The 21,479-nt window shown below is 46.7% G+C and overlaps 2 protein-coding genes and 1 long non-coding RNA gene across 3 annotated transcripts in view; 2 read left to right on the top strand and 1 right to left on the bottom strand.

Annotated features, from left to right (window-relative positions):
- The window catches only part of CLPX (caseinolytic mitochondrial matrix peptidase chaperone subunit X), a 29,851-nt gene extending 27,261 nt beyond the window's left edge, over positions 1 to 2,590 (bottom strand). Inside the window, 2 exon segments of the mRNA XM_048482075.1 lie at positions 783 to 904; positions 2,324 to 2,590. Coding sequence (XP_048338032.1) covers positions 783 to 904; positions 2,324 to 2,590 — 389 coding nt within the window.
- LOC125424660 (programmed cell death protein 7-like) lies at positions 2,403 to 11,134 on the top strand. The gene is made up of 4 exons (XM_048482074.1): positions 2,403 to 3,256; positions 6,193 to 6,337; positions 9,359 to 9,601; positions 11,097 to 11,134. Exons 1-4 carry the CDS (start codon positions 2,609 to 2,611, stop codon positions 11,132 to 11,134), a joined length of 1,074 nt encoding a protein of 357 aa, XP_048338031.1. The 5' UTR covers positions 2,403 to 2,608.
- A 20-nt stretch (positions 11,135 to 11,154) lies between these two features.
- Positions 11,155 to 14,842, top strand: LOC125424772. The gene is made up of 2 exons (XR_007243279.1): positions 11,155 to 11,189; positions 13,254 to 14,842. It is a non-coding gene; the product is annotated as an uncharacterized LOC125424772 (long non-coding RNA).
- The last annotated feature ends 6,637 nt before the right edge of the window (positions 14,843 to 21,479 follow it).

The raw sequence follows: 21,479 nt of genomic DNA, 5'->3' as shown, positions 1-21,479 counted from the left end.
CTTCGCGTTTGTCATACATTCAGTTTACAAACTTCTGTCAAAAACTTTGCCACTATAAGGCAACAATGAAAATCCTGACAATTTAAAAGCGTAACTACTTTATCTGATTCAGTGTAATCAATCATAGGGTCTATAGCTTGGGATAGCAGGCTGGATCGGAGTTCTTGGTATAATACGCAGTTCAGGAGAATGTGTGGGATGGAATCCAGCTGTCCTATGCTACAGGTACAGAACCTCTTATCGCTTGGAAGACCTTTAAGTCTTCCTCTGTGTAGCGGAGATGGCATGATGTTAAATCTAGCCAGCATATAGGCTCTCCTGTGCATGGGATTTGTGAGTGCTGTAATAGAATAGGTTGGGTATCCCTGCGTGAAAGGAATTGACATATTTGTTGGTGAACAAGATTTATTTGCCAAGCTCTGCAGTTGCTGATAGTCCATTGCTAACAGCCTCTCTTTAATGAGGACAAAAGTTTCAGCAAAGGTTAGCATATTGAAGGAGTCACTGTCATAACCCAGTTCCCCGATCTTTGCGCAACAGCAAACCACCTCTTGCCCTGACCTGGACGGCCCAGGCTAGCCCAGTTATCAGATCTCAGAAGATAGGCAGGGTTAGTATCTGGATAGGAGACCACCAGGGTTGCTATGCAGAGGCAGACAATGGCAAACCACCACTGCTCGGTTCTTGCCTTGAAAATCCCATGACAGGTTGTCGTAAGTCAGTTGTAACCTGATGGCACTTTTCTCCATTTAGTTTGGATAAGCCAGGAATTGGGTGCCTACTGATCTTCGGACCCATTCAGCCCAGCTTTGCCTTTTGGTTTTTCCTGCAGGCCGAGTGTTTTGATATTCTTGAGCTGGTTCACTTTGTTCATAGCCTGATCCAAATGGCTCGCCCAACCCCACTGGTTTCAAGAGGATGCAAGTTGTTTCACACAGGGAGCTGTTCTACTACAGCAGCTAAAAGAATGGTTGCTATTGAGGGAGTTCCAAACCCCACCATGACCTTTCTGGGAAGCCTCTCTCCTCCTTCCCCAGAACATGATAAGGGGATGATAATCCCAGCCGATTTTTGGTTGAACCATTATGCCATTGCCTCTAACGAGACCTCCTTGATGCAGCTCATAAAATCAAAACAGAACAATAATAAAAACAGCAGCGTAAGAAATTCCCAATCCTATCATGTAAAAGGCTAGCCATGGTGGCTACGATGCTTCCAGCCAATCACCATGCACAGCTTACATCCAGCCAATCGTCATGCACACAAGGTGAGTCAGTATTTGAAGGAAGACCTCGGTCAACCTAGGAATTCATTGTTCGCATCTGTCAATGAAGCTGTCAAACCACAAAATAATAAACTACTCATCCTTCAATGAAAATCAAAAGACTTTCGGCAGCATTATGTATGGGGTCTGCAACCTGCGGCTCTCCAGATGTTCATGGACTACAAATCCCATCAGCCCCTGCCAGCATGGCCACCTTTCTCCCAAATGGGGACCCAAATAGGTTTGCAGCATGTTCTGTCCTCCATTTTATCCTTGCAACAACCCTGAGAGGTAGGACAGGTCTTGGGAGCAGGTGACTGGCCTCCCAGGTCCTAATCCAGTGATGCTGAATCTTTTGGGTATGTCAAAAATTTGGGAAATACTTTAATCTGCTCACATGTCACCCCCAGCCCCCCAACAAAAGAGAAACAATTCTTTATATATTAATCTTTTTTTAATAAATAAATAAATCGTGGTGCTATATATTACATAAAGGTAAAGTTTCCCCTTCAGTCTTGTCCGACCCTGGGGTACCACTGTGAGCAGTGATTTTACAGGCAAGCCGTTTTTGTAGGGTAGTTTGCCATTGCTTTCCCCGGCTATTTTTTACCCCCTATGAGCTATGAGCTAGGTACTCATTTACCGACCAAGGAATGGATGGATGGCTGAGTTGACCATGAGCCAGCTGCCAGGATATCTGACCCACAAGGGGCTCGAACTCCTGACCGTGTGAGTGGCAGTACAAGCACTTGACCACTATGCCACGTGGCTCCTATATATATTACATAAAGAAATATTAAATAATTCCAAAAAATGAGATACGAATGAAACAAACTCAGCTGGGTGTAGGCAAATGTGTGTCGCGTGAAATGTTGTGGTGTATCACCTTTGACACGCGTGTCACTTTCCTAGTCTGACACTAGCCACTACACCACACTGCCTTTCCTTTTAAAATATCGGGTTCGAAAATGGTACCACCACCCCCCACCCCCGCCATATAGAATGGTGCAGTCGTTTTAGCATTCCCCAATCTTTCCTTTCCTAGTTACTTAGAGTTACCATTTGCTCCTCCGGTCTCATAGGGGCCGCTGTGCTTCTCACTTCCTTTCTCAACCGGAAGTGGTCGCGCCGGAAGTGGCCGAGGACAGCGGCTCTACCACAGCAAAGCCGTTGAGGGACCGCGATTCGCACTAGGTTTCGCAGAATATTGCCGTTTGCGCCTCCGGTCCCATAGGGGCCGCTGTGCCCCTCCTCACTTCCTTCCCCAACCGGAAGTGGTCGCGGACGAGCGGCTCCACCACAGCTAGGCCGAGGTGGAACCGCCATTCGGGCTAGGCCTCGACCATGGAGCCGCCGTTCCCCCCACCCTTCGAGGGGCCGCCTCCGCCGCACTGCTTCCCGCCCGCCAGGCCGCCCACGCCGGGCCCTTTCCGCGGCAGGCCTCCGCCGTTCTTCTCTTCCCCGGCCTACCCGCCGCCTCCTCTCCCTCCTTTTCCGCCGTGGAGGCCGGAGGAGCGGGCTAGGCCCGAGCCGGAGGAGGTGCCCGGCGGCGGCGGCGAAGACGAGCGGTGGCTGGGCGCCTTTCTGGCCCGCCGCCGCCAGGCCCCGCCGCCGTCCGCCGCTGCCGGGCCGAGCCCGACGGAGGCGCGGCGGGTGGCCACGGAGGCGCTGCGGCGGGTGGCCGAGGTGGCGGCGCTGTGCCGGACCTGGCGGCGGCGGGGCGACGACACCATACAGGAGGAGGAGGAGGCGGCGGCCGAGCAGCGCCTGGCCGAACTGCGGGCCCTGGTGCGACCCTTGCGCGAGCCCGCCTGCCTGGCCGCCCTTGCCCGCAAGGCCCAGCGGGCCCGCCGGAAGCGGCGGCAGCGGCAACGGCGGAGACAGGAGGCCCGGGAGATCCGCCTGGAGACGGAGGCCCGGGCGGTCGAACGGGAGGCGCGCATAGACACCTGGAGGGCCCGCCGCGCCCAGGAGGTGGAGGAGAAGCGCCGGGTAGGTGGCTGCTGCCCTGGTGGCTGGAGCTTCACGGAGCTAAAAACGCCAATAAATGGAGCCAAGCTGGACAGAAACCCCGACGTGTCTGAATATCGCCATCGCCGCCATGATGAGGGTCAAAGGAGCATGCCTTTCGTTTGCACCCATTAGGTTCCATGCCTTTTCGTTTGCACCCATCAGCATGCATTTAAATTGTGCAGACCAGGGGTGGAACACTTAAGTACATGGTCGATGTGCATGTATGTAGTATGCACACATCAGGTTGCATTCTGATTTTGTAGCCCAGCGGTAGAATCTCGTTGTTTGTGTCTTCAGAAGAATGCGATAGTAAAATAAGTCTTACCTGAAGACGCGAGCCATAAGGCGTGTGAAACATTAGAAGCAAAAACTACCACCAGACTGACCTAACTTACAGTATAACTGTAAATTCAACATAACGAGGAAGGTATAAGGCAACTATCAAGTCCCAAACATATCACATGTGAATAGTTATTCCAGGCCCAGCACGTTGATTTTATTGGGCTGCATAGGATTATGGTTTTAGGGCAACATATGTGTAGCGCAGGTCCATCTCAAGGAATGCTTAGCCTGGGTAGTGTATCTTATTGGCTCCTGGTGCCTGATGGGGCCAAAGTGTTAACCTAGCAGAGTTGAGTGGGATGCTGGTGGGACTGCATAGTCCTTTCATAGAATCATAGAGTTGGAAGAGACCCCAAAGGAGATCAAGTTCAACCCCCTGCATTTGCAGGAACACACAATCAAAACACTCCTGACAGATCGCCATCCAGCCTCTGTTTAAAAACCTCCAAAAAGGAGACTCCACCACACTCTGAGGTAGTGCATTCCACTGTCAAACAGGAAGTTTCTCCTGATGTTTAGGTGGAATCTCTCCTCCTCCTTGAACCCATCACTCCTGGTCCTAGTCTCTGGAGCATCAGAAAACAAGCTTGCTCCCTCACCAACATGACATCCTTCAGATATTGAAACATGGCTATCATGTCACCTCTTAACCTTCTCTTCACCAAACTTAACATCCCCAGCTACTTAAGTCTGTCTTTGTAGGGCATGAATTCCAGACCTTTTACCATTTTGGTTGCCCCCTCTGGACCCGTTCCAGCTTGTCAATATCCTTGAATTGCGGCGCCCAGAACTGTGCACAGTATTCCAAGTGAGGTCTAACCAATGCAGGATAGAGAGGTACAATTACATTCCTCGATCTAAATACTATACTCCTATTGATACAGCCCAGAATCACATTGGCTTTCTTGGCTGCCACATCTTGCCTGCTTTGTTTCTATTCTTTCAGCACTAAGGTTTTATTTTGTTTCCTGGAGAACTCAAGAAGGGGGCTGAAATTTTGAACCTCTGAGGCAGAGCCTAGCAACCTCACCTTCAGCATCAGTGCCCTACTCACCTTAAGTGCTTATTTTAAGTTTTTAGTAAGAGTAAAAGCAGCCTCCCTGCGTAAGCATATATCCTTGGGTGACATCACATCACATCATTTACTATGTAGACTGTTTTAGTGATGGGATCTGTCCACAAGATGGCGACAAGTCTTGATCTTTGCTCTGTAAGCTGTTATTCAGCAACGTTTTTGAGTCTTGATTTCTAATTTATCTTTTATAGACCTTTTACAGATCTTGGATCAGATAGTTTTGCTATTTTAAACGTTGCTAAGTGGGAGTGTGAACTTCCTCCCCAATTATCTTACTAGTGATTTACAACAGCCAAAAAGAATGTTATCTTCACCTAACCAGGGTACGCAGAAGCAGCCTAAACAGACAAAAATTGATCATTTTGTTTCGAATAATACTGCACTTAATTTATGCGAAGGTTTGGTGTTGTCGAATAGATATTCAGCTCTTGAACAGGTTCCAACTGCTGATGCTGCTCCTTTAACTGATAACAACAGGGCCTTGACGGCAAGCCAGCAATTTGGAAACAAGCAATTTGGAAACAAGTTTTTAGTACAGACAAAGTGGACTTTCTTGGAAGAAGTCAAGAAAGGATAAAAGTCTCAACCTTCAAGTTGTTCCAGTCAAGCAAGCACTTTATTTTAGTCAGACCCTGGGAGGAATTAGGGTCTTAATTCTTCTAAGCAATAAACCTCTTTTTAAAAAAAAAAACTGTTACACCTACTTGTGAGTCTCCCACTCTGTTTTGGCCGAGTACGGGTCACCTAAGACTGTTTTACCGTGTTTCCCCGAATATAAGACAGTGTCTTATATTAATTTTTGCTCCCAAAGATGGGCTATGTCTTATTTTCAGGGGATGTCTTATATTTCTGTATTCTGTTCGTCAGGCATGCTTCCAAACAAAAACTTTGCTATGTCTTACTTTTGGGGGATGCCTTATATTTCGCACTTCAGCAAAACCTCTACTACGTCTTATTTTCCGGGGATGTCTTATATTCGGGGAAACAGGGTACATCATGTTTATTCCTATAAGAAAAAAAATCTAAAAGGGAAATCTTAATTCAAAAAAAGCGTTCCTAAGTGCATGGAGCATCATTGGTCTTAGCCTTATCAGGTTCAGGGGTCTGCAGCCTGTGGCTCTCCATATGTTCATGGACTACAGTTCCCATCAGCCCCTGCCAGCATGGCCAATTGGGATTTGTAGTCCATGAACATCTGGAGAGCCACAGATTGCAGACCTGGGTGTCAGGTTCAATCCTAGAATGTTGGGAGTAGCTTACTGGGTGACCAAAGAATCCAAAGGTATGACAAACTCATGGAGTAGGCATTCACCAACAACTTCTAGCCAGAAGGGATAAATGGAGTGTCAAGGTTCAGAGAGATTAGATGCTTAAGAAAAGCGTGGAGAACAGATTGGAGGGCGGTTGCCATCATTTTTTTTCGGAGGCCTTGCTGGAAAAGACTCACACCCATCAGAACTGGTTCCTTTTGCTCTTAATAGATCATGTTTCATTTTAGGAACAGGAACTCAAAGCTGCTGCCGATAGCGTGCTGTCTGAAGTAAGGAAGAAGCAAGCGGACACAAAGCGGATGACAGAAATCTTATGCGTATTTGGAAAAAAACTGGAGGAAATCCTCGGAGAAAAGAAGCTGGCGGCAAGGAGAGTGTGTGCTGGGTTTCTGGGGCACTTTGGGATTACCAATGGTGCCTAGTAAGGGAGCCTGAGGCCTGACCACCCCATCAGCTTGTCAGCATGGCCACTGGCCATGCTGGTAGGGGCTGGGATGGGAATTGTAGTTCCTGAACATCTGGAAAGCCGTAATGGCTCCAATACCAATGGCCCAGTGTTTCTAATGTGCCCATGCATGCTTTGTAGTTTATCTGGAGAGCTTTGATGTTTACTCTTTCCTTTTAATTGGAAATCGCATGAGACAGAAACAGCGGGTTTAGAAGAGCAGAAGAGGTGGCGATGGCCACTCACCTGGATAGCTTTAAAAGGGGCTTGGACAGATTTATGGAGGAGAAGTCGATTTATGGCTACCAATCTTGATCCTCTTTGATCTGAGATTGCAAATGCCTTAACAGACCAGGTGATCAGGAGCAACAGCCGCAGAAGGCCATTGCTTTCACATCCTGCATGTGAGCTCCCAAAGGCACCTGGTGGGCCACTGCGAGTAGCAGAGTGCTGGACTAGATGGACTCTGGTCTGATCCAGCTGGCTTGTTCTTATGTTCTTAGAAAGATGCAGCAAGGAGGGATTTTTCAATATCTGCTTTGTACAAGTAGCTGCGTTCTCTAAAACTGCAGGGCTGTATTGCATGTTTATTCCATAGCTATTAATTGCTTGAAGTTCAGAATAGATAACACAGGATAGACTGGGATAACATTTCTTACAGTACGCATGTACAAATGGGTAGTATAGAATCATAGAGTTGGAAGAGACCACAAGGACCATCAAGTCCAACCCCCTGCCATGCAGGAATACACAATCAAAGCACTCCTGACAGATGGCCATCCAGCCTCTGTTTAAAAACCTCCAAGAAGGGAACTCCACGACACTTTGAGGCAATGAATAATATCCCTCCAAAAGGTCTCTTGGGAAATGGAAAGCCATTTGTTAAGAGAGCCAGCATGGTGAAGTGGTTAAGAGCAGCAGACTGTAATCTGGAGAACCGGGTTTAGTTCTTCACTCCTTCACATGAAGCCTGCTGGCTGACCTTGGGCTAACCCCACCTACCTCGCACAGTGTCTGTTGTTGGGAGGGGAAAGAACGGTGATTGAAAGCTACTTTGAGGCTTCTTTTGGTAGAGAAAAGTGGGGTTTAAAAACCAACCTCTTTCTAATAAATGCCTTTGGTTTGATTGATTCTTTTGACAGCTTAATTTGATAGATGTATGTTTCTGTGAATGGCATACCCCAGATACTTTGATGCCCTTATCAGTTTTCTAATGCTTACTTGATTATTTGTTGTTCCTCATTTCTAAGTCTTATTTTTTGGGGGAAGGGCTGTGGCTCAGTCATGCGGCAATTGCTTTGCATACAGAGAGTCACAGCATCTCCCAGTCAAAAGGATCATATAGCTTGTAATGAGAGAAACCTCTGCTTAAGATTCTGGAGAGGTGTTACCAGTCTGAGTGGCCAATACTGAGTTTAATGGACCAAGGGCCTTATTCAGTAGAAGGCAGCTGCGTGTATCCAAGTTGCAGCTGCCAAAAGTTGGTCGAGGAGGGTTTCCACACCCCCAAAGTTTAACATCCGGTCTTGGGATCTCCCCAGAGGCGCATGCAGGAGGGACAAAAGGGGCTATGCCCCATGCACCACTTCCACATGTCATCACGTGGGAGGCACGCTAGGCCGTAGCCTTCCTTCCTCTCCACCCCCCAGTGCAGTTCTCACTTACACAACTTTTAAAATCTAAAGGCATTCAGGAAGTGTGGCTGACTGGATAGAGAGGGGAGGGAACAGTTCAGACGTGAACTCCCTCAGTGACCACAGTAAACCCCACCAGAACTCAGTCAGGTGCGGACGGAGGGCAAGGGTCGTCACCGCTGTCCCTGGGGCACCATTTCTCTTCCAGAGAGATATTGTGCCCCTGAGCTCTCCCTGGACCTTGAACTCTGTGTCAGGGTGACTCTGTTGGGAGGGGGAGCTACTGAGAGTTGCTTTCGCTTTAGCACAGTGATGGCGAACCTATGGCACAGGTGCCAGAGGTGGCACTTGGAGCCCTCTCTGTGGGCACGCTAATACAGAGTTCGCCATGGGTGTGGTGCAAATCACCCACCTCCACACACACACACACACACATTCATCTAGAGCCCGCTGCGGGAAAATCACCACCCACACACACACACACACACACACATTCATCTAGGCCTGGGCCACTGAGCATGACACTGCTGCACTGACAGGTTACAAAGCACCGCAGTGAGCAGGAGGACTAGGCTGGCGGCCTGGTGCCTGCATCTCGCGGGTGGCTGCTGCCCGGTGGGGGGGCGGGGCACAGAGGGACAGAGATGCTAGGAGAGGCACAGAGCTGCTGCGCGCTGGGACTTGCTGGATCGCGACATGGTATTCGAGCCCCTCTGCTCGAGCCGGTATGGAGCGGAAGAGAGAGCCAACCCGCTTTTCTAAACTAAAACCTCCTCAGCATTCAGGTTAAATTGCCAGGTTGGCACTTTGCAATAAATAAGTGGGGTTTGGGTTGCAATTTGGCACTCGTCTTCGAAAAGGCCTCGCCATCACTAGAGCCAACCGCCTTTTTCTAAACTAAACTCCAGTATTCAGGTTAAATTGCCAGGTTGGCACTTTGCAATAAATAAGTGGGGTTTGGGTTGCAATTTGGGCACTCGGTCTCGAAAAGGTTCGCCATCACTGGCTTTAGCAGGTCCATCGCTACCTATGCAGCCTGGCCTGAGACATCTGTCATGCTGGGATATACCTCCCAAGGCTGGGCTTCTTCTTCTGTGCTTCTCTGTTCCTACACTTAGGGGTGGGAGTATGCTACCTCATATTATCAACTGCTTGGCTTCAATTCACCAGGTGAAACATCTTCCTTTGTTCCTTCCGGTTCGTCAATAAAATCCTTTGAAAACTATCTGGGCGGTTTGTTGTGTGATCAGGGAACTGACATTCTGCAGGTAAGTTTTGCGGATGTTTACATTCTCCTCCTATTGAACTTTGATGCAGGAGTCTGCCCGCCCCCCGAAGCAGACGAAGCCTTTGAAGATGAAGTCCAGAGCTTAAGATTATTGATCAAGCAGCGCACGGAAGTGTACGAAGCTGAAGAACGAGCTTTGCGGGTTATGCTAGAAGGGGAGCAGGAAGAGGAGAGGAAAAGAGAACTGGAGAAGAAAGAAAAGAAAGAAAAGGAGAAACTGCTGCAGCAGAAACGGGAAATGGACAGCAAGCTTCCTTTTGGGGATCCAGGTAAGGGGTGGGGGATTTGAAACGAGAGAGATTTTAACAGTCAACCCACGTCGGGGGAAAATTGTAATAAACGTTCTGTTACATACTTGAAACCATCAGAGATTCCCCTATTTTTGCCCATGTGGGGAAAGAACTGTGGCTTACTCCCAGCGCACAAGGAGAATCTCAGAGGGCGCTATAAAGCCGGACTTGCAATGCTAATCAAAACTTCTTTATTTTCTGATGTATTGACTCTTCCAGTTTGTGAACACTTGGCACATGCAGTAAAGATAACAGGGGAAGGCCGCAGTCTCATAATTATAAATGTTTACCTTCCCCCTAGCTCCATCAATAAGACAAGGGAAACACAGTGGCGTAAAATCACTGAATATTTAGAAACTTTACAACTTTCTAACAAATGCGATGAATGGTTGGTAGCCGGAGATCTTAATGACAGGGTCAGTAAAGATGAGCAGTGCCTCCAGAAGTTGGTAGGGCTGGACACAGAGAACTGCCCATGGTATTTTTCCTTAACCAGAAAATCAACTGTGGCTTAGTGGTAGAGCATCGAAAGGTCCTAGGTTCAATCCTCAGCCTCCCCAGTAAGAATCAGGACCTGAATCCCTGGAGAGCTGCCTGGCCAGTCTGAGTGGGCAACACCGATCTTGATGAGCTAATGGTCTGATTCAGGAGGAGGCATCTTCGTGTGTCTATGGGAGGGGCTGTGGCTCAGTGGAATGCAGAAGGTCCCGAGTTCAATCCCCACCATCTCCAATTAAAAACAAACAGGACGTAGGTCAGGGGTCTACAACCTGTGGCTCTCCCGGTGTTCATGGACTACAGTTCCCATCAGCCCCTGCCAGCATGGCCAAGTGGGAATTGTCGTCCATGAACATCTGGAGAGCCACAGGTTGCAGACCCCTAATGTAGGTGATGTGAAAGGACCCCCTCCTGAGACCCTGGAGAGCAGCTGCCAGTCTGAGTAGGCAGCACTGTCGTTGATGGACCAAGGGTCTGACTCCAGTATAAAGCAGCCTCTGCAGTGTTTGCAGGAAAATTCATCCCTCGCCTCCAGTTCTCTGCCCAGTTTTGAAGGCTTTGTTATGCTCTGCGGCTGGCGCATTTGAGGAAAACAGGCAAGAGACGCTGGGCTTTCTTGCTGTGTCTTCTCACTGGGTTTCGATAGAATTTGATTTGTATAGTAGCTGCCACAGGAGGTGGTGATGGCCACTAACCTGGATAGCTATAAAAGGGGCTTGGACAGATTTATGGAGGAGAAGTCGATTTATGGCTACCAATCTTGATCCTCCTTGATCTGAGATTGCAAATGCCTTAGCAGACCAGGTGCTCGGGAGCAACAGCCACAGAAGGCCATTACTTTCACCTCCTGCACGTGAGCTCCCAAAGGCACCTGGTGGGCCACTGCAAGTAGCAGAGAGCTGGACTAGATGGACTTTGGTCTGATCCAGCTGGCTTGTTCTTATGTTCTTATTTCTTTTTTTTTAATGTTTTACAGAGGAGTTTCCCCTTCATCACTTTTTGGAGCCGCTTTAGAACAATACTCTCACTACTTTGCTGAATATTCAGTGCCAGCTCTCATCCAGATAAGGTAAGAGAGGAGGGGACTGTTCCAAAAAAACGTAGGTTCCTGGGTTCTGTGATTTTATATAACTGCCTCATCCTAGCTTCAGTTGAGCTTCAGCTAGTTAGCTACGTTTCCCTTAAAGGAGCAGCTGTGGCATTGGAGGTGAAGAGCTCGTGTATCTAATCTGGAGGAACCGGGTTGATTCCTCCGGGCTTCTACGCCGCCCCGAGCTGGGAAGCTTATCTGGGAATTCAGATTGACCTGTGCAATAACAAACAGGACAGATGGGTGACCTTGGGCTAGTCACAGCTTCTCGGAGCTCTCTCAGCCCCACCTACCTCACAGGGTGTTTGTTGTGAGGGGGGAAGGGCAAGGAGATTGTAAGCCCCTTTCAGTCTCCTACAGGAGACTCTTCTTCTTAAACATGTTTGCTATAGTTGTACTGCTCAGTTGTAATTAGGGCTTGCCTATGAGTTTAGAGAGCCAGCATGGTGTAGTGGTTAAGAGCAGTGGACTCTAATCTGGAGAACCAAGTTTGATTCCCCGCCCCTCCACACGAGCAGCAAACTCCAATCTGGTGAACTGGATTTATTTCCCCGTTCCAACACATGAAGCCTGCTGGGTGACCTTGAGCTAGTCACAGTCCTTTCAGAACTCTCTCAGCCCCACCTACCTCACAAGTTTTCTGTTGTGGGAAGGAGAAGGGAAAGCAATTGTAAGCTGCTTTGAGACTCTGTAGGGTAGAGAAAAGCGGGCTATACAAATCAAATCTTCTACTACTTCATAACTTGCCACTGACCGCACTGTTAGGGGCACTAAATCACCACCTGGCTCAAACATGGCACAGGGTCCGCCACTTTCCCAGTCCCCACTGCTCTGGACAACCCTGTTAGGCTGCCCCTAACACTGCCCCGGCCTGAGCACTCACACAGTATTCCCCTTCACGCTCCTGTTGTTTGACATTTTATTTATTTACTAGAAGTATTTATACCTTGCCTTTCTATAGCCATATTCAAGGCTGCTTACAAAATGCAATAAAATACAATAATGCAATAACAATCAAACCACAAACAGTCGAACCAAATACAATACCATAAAATCATTCCGCGCCCTTAAAAATTACTAAAAGACACCTATAAAACCTGAAATGCTGTTTGCTGAAATCTAGATGTTAAAAACTGTTCGAAATAAAATGTCTTCACCTGACGATGGAAGGAAAGCAGGGAAGGAAGGAGCAGACCGGGTCTCTGAAGGAAGAATGTTCCAAAGTCTGGGCACCATCACCGAGAAGACTCTCCCCAGCCCCTGTCAGATGTACAGATGGGGTGGAGAGATAGTCTTCCCTGGAGAATCTTAGGCCCTTCAAGACAGGCCATGTAAACAGCCTCTGGGGACGGCAAAAACGGGCGCCTCCCAGGAGCTGTTCGCGACAGGCAAGGCGAGCGTTGCTGTGCCGGGCTACAATACCGCGACCTCCCGCCGAGAAGGGCGCCGCGCCAGTCAGCTAATTCCCTCGCTTCCCCAGCCGAGGTTTTGGGGAAACAGTGGCTTGGAAGGGAGCCATTTCATCCCTCCTCGACTGGGAGTCGATTCCAGGCGCCGTCTTCTGCGCCAGTTTGAGGCGTCAGCCGAGGTCTGGGATATGTTTCTGCCCCGGCGACGCTGGAGCCGTCAATACGCAGGGCAGGGCGGTCCCTTGGCCTCGGCGACGCGACCGACAGAGCCGCGAGAGTACGGTAGGGAAGTCGACCGGGCGACGGGCGCCTCCATGGCGACGCTCTTCCCCACCGCAACCGGACCGCTCGTGCAATGGTTTCCGGGTTGGGTCAGCATCATGTACGCTTCTTTAACCTTGTAATCCCCCCCCATCGGGTTCTGCGGCTACCCCCAGCGTGGCCTCTGTAAAAGGGCAGGTTTTTATGGAAACAGGCAGTCCTTCCGGTAGCCTGCCCCATCTAGAACATGGGAAACATAACTTTTACATCAGTCAGCTTCATGCTTGATTTTAGCTGTGATCCTGGTACAAAGTAAAGATTTGAGGCAAGTATCTGCTGAATGCACAATTCATTGCTTCACTTTTTCTTAAAGGCATGGATGGGATCGGTTCCTGGTGCCAGCAGATCACCCGGAAGGAAGTTTCATCCCACCAGGTTGGGTCCTCCCCAGTCCCCCTTCCAGCGACGTTTGGGGCACGGCCGTTGGATAATGGTGCCAAATCCTAACGAAGTTCTGGAGGACGCAGTGATGTACTTTTCACAGATCCATTTGGTGTTAAAACACCTCATTCTGTTTTCATTGGAAAACCCAGAGACACAAGGCAGACTGCACTGTCATAATACAAGATGAAACCCTTGGTCTTGGGAAGTTCTGTTGTTAGTCTTATTTGTAAGAAGAGTGGCTTGAAGGAGTTAATCATCGTTGCATCGTAAATGAACTGCTTTTGCTGTTCAGTTGGGCTCCAAGAAGCCAAAAAAAAGTTTCTTAGAATTTTCCAAATCACAAAACGCTGCTGCCTTTTATTTGAAGAAGATCCCAACTGCTTATTGCCAAGTTAGCAGCTAAGTTCTGCTTGGAGATTATGAATGAGTCACCGGTCGGTGTGGCAGCAAATCCTCAGTTAAGAACCTGTGCTGTTAACTTTTTCCTGCTAGAGTCAAGTACAGTCTTGAGACAATGGCAGCTAGTGAACTTTTTGGAGATGCCTGCTGGGGGGCTTCTAGCTACAGCTGTTTTTCTGATCTTTCAGGGGTTTTTTTTAAAAAAAACTTCCATGGTTATTTTGGCCTTATACACAGTGAATTGGCAGCTGTGAGCAATTATCACCCTTTGAAACACTCTGGGGCAAAATTGAGAGAATTGTAGGTATCATTGTTGTTTTCTTGGTGCATATCACACCTTGGTTTTATTTGTACAGGGAAAGGTCTGTGTAATAGGGAAAAGCCATTGTTTTGTGTTACCTCTTAAATTCTGAAAACGAGAAAGGCAATACCAACTGATGTCGGTTTAACTGTACCTGCAAGGAAATGAGCAATTGATGTTAAATATCTGGCACAGCCCTCTTAAGATAAATGTTAGCAACACATTTTTCTCAGATGCTCACATTTCTGCACTGGAGGTTTTTGTATTTTGGCAAACACACACACACACACACAGCTGCCTTTGGGATGAGGAGCATAACTGAGGAGTAAGATTTCTCTGTTGCCCTTGGAGTGGAGCTGTTGAAGCTGTGGCATCTGTTGGATAAGTTAGACAGCCTCCAAATTATCCGGTACTTTTGCTGATAAGTCATTAGTATACATTATACTAATTCCGTTTTTTCATTGTATGAAATCCTTGCTCAATCTTTACATTGTAAAGGCTTTAAAAATGCGGCCTGTGTTCCTGTGAGAACAAATCAATGGTGTGTGTGTATTTATAGTGTAAGTTGTCGCCAGTAAGTGTAACTTGGCAAACGACGAAAACGTAAACCTTTCTCAACTCTGACTGCAACAGGATCATGGAGTAGTTGAATCCCCTGTTCCAAAACCAGGCCTCAATTTAATACTTGGATGTCATCCAAGCATAGCAAGTTGTAACCCGAATGCAATGTGGTAAATTGTCGGAACTGTTTGTAATGTTCTGTTTAATAAATTCTGGATTTTATTTGTAATTTTAAAAATAAACGACATTTCACAGTTTTTGCAGCTGACTTTTTGCTTTACCAAGTTTCTTTGCATAATATCAGGGCAGGAGTTTCACACTTCCTTTAATAATGACGGGCACCTCACCTACACTAGCTTTTAGCATCATCCTCCACCCTCCCCGCTTCTCCCTCTGTCTGGTGGGATTCTTCTTCCCACTCTCTCCTTTGGGTTTTTCTGAACTCCTCGGCCGTGGACTGTTGCCACCCGAGTTGGATGCATAGATTTAAATTTGTATTACGGTGTTCATGGTTATAGCATTGCATTTTATCCTGTCTTTCTTTCTTTCTTTCTTATTTGTTTGTTTGTTTGTTTGTTTGTTTGTTTTATATACCGCCCTCCCCCGAGGGCTCAGGGTGGTTTACAACAAGATTAAAACATACAGTAAAACATAATTTAAATATTAATTACATAAAAAACAGAACACATTTAAAATGTGGATGGCGTCTGGCTACCCCCCTCCCCTCCCCTCCCCCCCTTGTGCCCACGGGAGGCCAGATGACATGGTACATGTATTTTTAACCAGGCTGCCCAAACGCCTGGCGGAACAGGTCCGTCTTGCAGGCCCTTCTGGGTGAAACTCTGTAAGTCCCGGGCAGGGCCCTGCATCTCCCTAGGGAGCCTGTTCCCACCAGGTAGGGCCAGGGCTGAAAAGGCCCTGCCCTCGGGCCGAGGCTGCTGCCAGCCTGATCATTTTTGGGCCAGGGATCACGAGTAGGTCCTCCTCCGAGGAGCGGAGGGGCCTGCCGGGGCAATATGGGGAGATATGCAGCTCCGAGACCGCGAACGGCTTTGAAATTGTTTTATGAATGATTGTGAACCGTCCCAAGCCTGAAAGGGAAGGGGCAGTATAGAAACTTTGTTTAAATAACGATAATCATAACCAGCGGTCTCTTGAGCAAGTGGGTCTTATTTATCATGAGAAAGGCAAACCCTGGCTTCTAGCTTTAGAAATGTGAGCAAATCATTCACCTGACTCTGTGTAAGCCTTTAAAGCTGTAAGTATGGCATAAATAGCCTCTGCCCGTAGCCAATGAGGTTCCTGTCTCCTGCCGGACAGCGAGCTGATGGTTCTCTTCTAAGGTAAGCTTAACTTTGCATAGACAATACAGACAAGGTGAGATGTAAAATGTAATAACCTATCTCGGTATGACTGTCAATAAAAGCCTACATTGGAAATACCTGAGCAGGCTATCCTAGAGCCACCCTGAACCTGCCCAGACCATGTTAACCGTGCTTTGGTGTGTTATTTTATGTCTCCTGTGCTTCTCCGGGCTTTTAACCCCACCACTGGCAAATAAAGGTGCCTTTGATACTTTTTAGCGGTCAGCCTTGCTCTGCTCTTTAACATGGTGGTCGTGGTGGTTACCACAGACTGCAGTTGGAATTGGAAGACTGGCTGGCAGCCGTCGAGCTCTTGTGGGTGGCACCTTCGTCAAGCAGCTGGTGTCTGTATAACAATATTCTTTTCAAAACGAGCCACTTGGCCGTTCGAGAGGAGAGGCATCCTTCTAGCATTCTTAACCCAGTTCCTTATAATATAGATATAAAGGCCATCGGCCTCATGATAATACCCTCTGCTTCCAATTCAAGTTAGTGTTTATAATCGTCAGGTACCTTGGTGCTTTTCTTAAGGGTGTTACAACAGGGTAACAAACGGTTCAAATATTTAAGCCAAAAGCTTTTAAGCCGGCTAAAGGAATAAAAAATAAAAATCAGATAAATGTTTTATTCACGCCAACAAACGGACAAAACAGGATCAGGGGAACCACGCTGAAATGGCTGCTGTCTCTTACTTTTATAGGTTACATCAGATTAGCAGTAAAAAGAATACACCCTAAAGTTCATCATCTGGGCGGGTTGTATGCGGGCTTTTGTGGGATACTGTTTTTAGAATATGCTTATTTTAATTCAACTGTATGTTTTATATATGGTATTATATTGTTCACCGCCCTGAGCCCTTCGGGGATAGGGCGGTATAATAAATTAAATAAATAAATAAAATAAATCATCAATTAATCATTTGAAAAGGGTGGGGGTGGGGCAAACTAGTGCCCTTATTGGAAGATGTCAGCACCTGGTTCTTTGACGCAAGATGAACTAGAGCCCTGTTTCTTTCTAATCTATATTGTCTTTTGTTGCTCCTTTCTCCTTAGACAAAGAGCCTAAACATTTTCATGTTTCTCTCTTCTGTCACTGGAAGAAGGGCAAATCCAAGGTATCTGTCTGGGAGCAGTAAGACCTTAAAAACGGTTGAATTTGCACCTTCTGTATAACTCTGAACAAGGGGCATTCTGCTGGGCTATCAAGCTTGCCTAGTAACAGAAAAAGGATAGATTTTCAATCTTGCATTTTTTTTTGTTCAGCTGCACCATGGTTGCCAACTACCCATTACAGAAAGAAAGTAATGGGGGGGCAAAAAGAAAACCTTTGCTTTTTCAGAGTATATTCCTCTTATGCCTTCTGCGTCTACAAGGGCACCAAGTACGTTTTGTTTTTAAAGCCCCGTAGCGTTTAAACTTCTGGATGTCTCTCCCTGCCACTGGTGTGTCTTAACTGGAACTCGTGTGAATGTTCAGTGTTTACAGGCATCTGTGGATAAACTGTACCAGAGTGGTCACTCCGTAGCCTAACACTTCTATGTCACTGCTTCCATCTGAATTGACTGATAATAGTCTACTATCGTTGATTGCTGTGGGATTTCTGGGCTGGTAAGAGCTTGTAGGGATTTAAAAGTCCTTTTTTGCTGTGAGAAAGGCTGGAATGGTTTTGGTGTCTCTGCAGCGTAGAAGAAAGGATAAAGAGCATAGCAGGTATGCTTCCTTGATCTGGAGTGTCTCCATTTTTCGAGTCTGTCGGAACATGGCTTTGGATCAGAAGTAACTCATGCTTGTTGAACCCAGTATTTGCTGCAGGTTGTGTTGGTAAGAGAAACCTAATCTGTCTTGTTATATTTGCTTCTCTTGGGATTTTATCCTGGACATATATGCCTCATAAAGGTCTTCTGATGTTTAATGTTTATAAAAGGAACGTATAGGCTGCTTTGCAAACCAGGGAGCGTCAGATGCATTTGTTAGCACAGCTTCATCAGTTATCAGTGATTGTGGTGGGTTTTCTGGGCTGTGTGGCCGTGGTCTGGTAGATCTTGTTCCTAATGTTTTGCCTGCATCTGTGGCTGGCATCTTCAGAGATGTATCACAGAGAGGAGTCTGTTACACACTGTGTCTATTTATAATTGCTTTCACATCCTGCATGTGAGCTCCCAATGGCACCTGGTGGGCCACTGCGAGTAGCAGAGAGCTGGACTAGATGGACTCTGGTCTGATCCAGCTGGCTTGTTCTTATATTCTTATGTTCTTATGTCTAGGGTTAGGGTTAGTGCGCACAGACACAGTGTGTAACCAGACTTCCCCTCTGGGATACACCTCTAAAGATGCCAGCCACAGATGCAGGCAAAATGTTAGGAACAAGATCTACCAGACCACAGCCACACAGCCCAGAAAACCCACCACAACCAGTTGAATCCAGCCATGAAAGCCTTCAACAGTTATCAGTGACTTCATTCCTCTCCTGCCTTTACTGTTCAGACGGCTCTCCAGCTACTTACAAGAGTAAATAATAATTAAAGCTATCCAGACCTATAGAGTACAATGTGTATGTTGAACCCCAAAGCCAATGAAAGGAGAGGAGGCAGTCAAAATTGATCTCTGTCTATTTGCCTGCCTGCCTGCCTATTTAATTAAGAACATAAGAACAAGCCAGCTGAATCAGACTAGAGTCCATCCAGTCCAGCTCTCTGCTACTCGCAGTGGCCCACCAGGTGCCTTTGGAATCTCACATGCAGGATGTGAAAGCAATGGCCTTCTACAGCTGTTGCTCCTGAGCACCTGGTCTGTTAAAGCATTTGCAATCTCAGATCAAGGAGGAGAAAGATTGGTAGCCATAGATCGACTTCTCCTCCATAAATCTGTCCAAGCCCTTTTTAAAGCTATCCAGGTTAGTGGCCATCCCCACCTCCTGTGGCAGCATATTCCCGCATATTATTACATTTTATTAAAATATTAAATTTGAAAACCCACTCAACCCTAGCTCGAGGCCGCGCTCAGGGTAGTGAACAGTAAAATCATTTCGACACAAATCTCACAACAAATAAAATCATTCCGTTTCATATCTATCAGATGTTATCAGTCCATTAAAACTAACTGACCAAGATGGCACTCTCAGAGCAGTGCGGCGTTTCCGATGTTTCGCGGAATTACATCTTCAGGCCGACCCCGCCAGCACGGGCACTGACCATGCTGGCAGGGCTGATGGGAATTGTAGTCCATGAACATCTGAGAGTCACAAGCTTGCAGACCCCTTGGCCTCGCGGGAACATCTTCATTTTACAGGCACTACAGAACTGAACAAGATGCCATAGGGACTTGGTCTCATCGGAGAGGGAGTTCCACCAGGCCAGGTTGAGTCCAGCTGTTGGAGACCAGCCAGGGACTAACAGAAGGTTATTTCCGGAAGACCACAAAGTCCTACGGGGTGATTCGGGGAAAGGCAGCCCTGAAGATGGTCTTTGCAGATAGTTTGATCACCATCTAAAAAATGATCATCATCATAAAAAAATGGCATTGCTGCTTTTTGCTACCTCTCTGCATCATGACGCAGCTTAGCTTATGTTGAACTGCTTTTTTGCATGAAGCAGCAGATGGTCGAAGCCCTGGCCGGACTTCCAGAGGGGTTGCTTATGGAATGTCCTCATGGAAGCGCATGTGCCGCATGGTAAAGCCGGTTACTGTCCATCTGGCTTGCTAGCTGATGTACTAGGCAACCCTAATCTCTGCATGACCCAGCTGGCCGTAACTCAAAGATTACCAGCGTTGACTTTGTTCGTAGGAGATGGGGGGGTGGGAACGTGGCTTCTGCATGGCCAGCGTGGTGTAGTGGTTAAAAGCAGTGGACTCTGATATGGGGAACCAAGTTTGATTCTGTGCTTCTCCACATGAGCAGCTGACTCTTATTTGGTGAACTGGATTTGCTTCCCCACTCCTACACATGAAGCTTGCTAAGTGACCTTACAGGGCCACCGCCTCTCTTTAATAATAATAATAATAATAATAATAATAATAATAATAATAATAATAATAATAATAATAATAATAATAATAATAATAATAATAATAAAAATGCCATAGAAATAAAGAGCTTACCAGTGAATGAAAGCTACAAATACTTGGGGATACTGCAAGCAGAGAACATCAAGCATGCAGAAGTCAAAGGCGAATTAGGAAGGAATATTTTAGAAGGGTAAGAAAAATTTTGAAATCAAAGCTAAAATGGAGGAAATACAATAAAGGCACTAATACTTGCTGTGCCTCAGTACGCTAGCACTGCTGGCACTAATCAATTCCGCTTCTCAATTGGACATCCTGGGACAGAAAAAACAAGGAAAATTATGACCATCAATCGAAAGCACTGCATCCAAGAAGTGATGTAGACAGATCCCTACCTTAGCAAGGTCAGAAGGAGGAAGAGGACTGCTCCATGTCACAATCAGTAGAGGGACAAGAAAAAAGAGGCCTGAAAGAATACATCCAAGAAAGTCAAGAGCCAGCATTGAAAGAAGTCCACAAGGTTTGGTATGCTGAAAGCCAAAGAATCAAAAAAGAGTATAGAGTCCAACAGTTTAAAAAACATTTAAAGCGAGCAGTGGCTAGAACAAATTGCCACCCATGGGCAGCAATTTTAAGAACATTGGAAGGGAAGGTTGACAGCAAAGAAAACATGGGAGTGGTCTACAGAAGGGGAACTCTAAAGAAGGAAACTGAAGGCCTGATTTTTGCTGCCCAGGAGCAAGCATTAAGGACAAATGCAATAAAGACATCTAATTGAAAAGTCCTGCACAATGACCCAAATGCCGCCTCTGCAAAGAGGGTGATGGAAACCGCGGGAGCACATCATCTGTTGCTGTAAGAAAATAGCCCAAACTGACTATCCTCGAACGGCCACAATAGGCTAGCAGCAATGGTGCACTGAACCTTGCAGGTGCACGGCTCAAGCCTTGTAACAAGACCTCGGTACTCTGTTAATGCCAGAGAAGACCACTACAGAAAATGAAGAAGCAAAAAATACTCTGGGATCCTTTAGACATAGATTAGACAGACACCCTGCACACAACACCCCAGACATAACAGTGGTAGAGAAAAAAACATGTTTGACTCAGATGTTGCTGTGCCAGTTGACAGCAGGGTAGAGGACAAAGAGCTGGAAAAGATCACAAAGTACAAGGGACCTACAAATTGAAGTTGAACGATTGTGGCAGAAAAAGAACAACAGTAATCCCACTAGTAGTCGGTGCTCTAGGAGGAATCCCAAGAAATCTCTTGAAAAAACATCTGAAAGCCTAAACTTGGACAGAACATCAGTCCACCTTGCTGCAGAAAAGCAGCACTTCTTAGGAACTGCACATATTCGACGCAACAATCCTTATTGATATCCTAGGTCCCTTGGGAAGGACCTCGATGATCTTCAGGAGATGAATTCCAGACACCTTGTAAAATGTTGTTATGTGTGTAATAATAATACAATAATAATAATAATAATAATAATAATAATAATAATAATAATAATAATAATAATAATG

Source organism: Sphaerodactylus townsendi, linkage group LG17 (assembly GCF_021028975.2).
Source record: "Sphaerodactylus townsendi isolate TG3544 linkage group LG17, MPM_Stown_v2.3, whole genome shotgun sequence".
NCBI classification, from domain to species: domain Eukaryota; kingdom Metazoa; phylum Chordata; class Lepidosauria; order Squamata; family Sphaerodactylidae; genus Sphaerodactylus; species Sphaerodactylus townsendi.
Note: the sequence above shows the minus strand (reverse complement) of the source record. Positions and strands in the feature narration are given on the sequence as shown.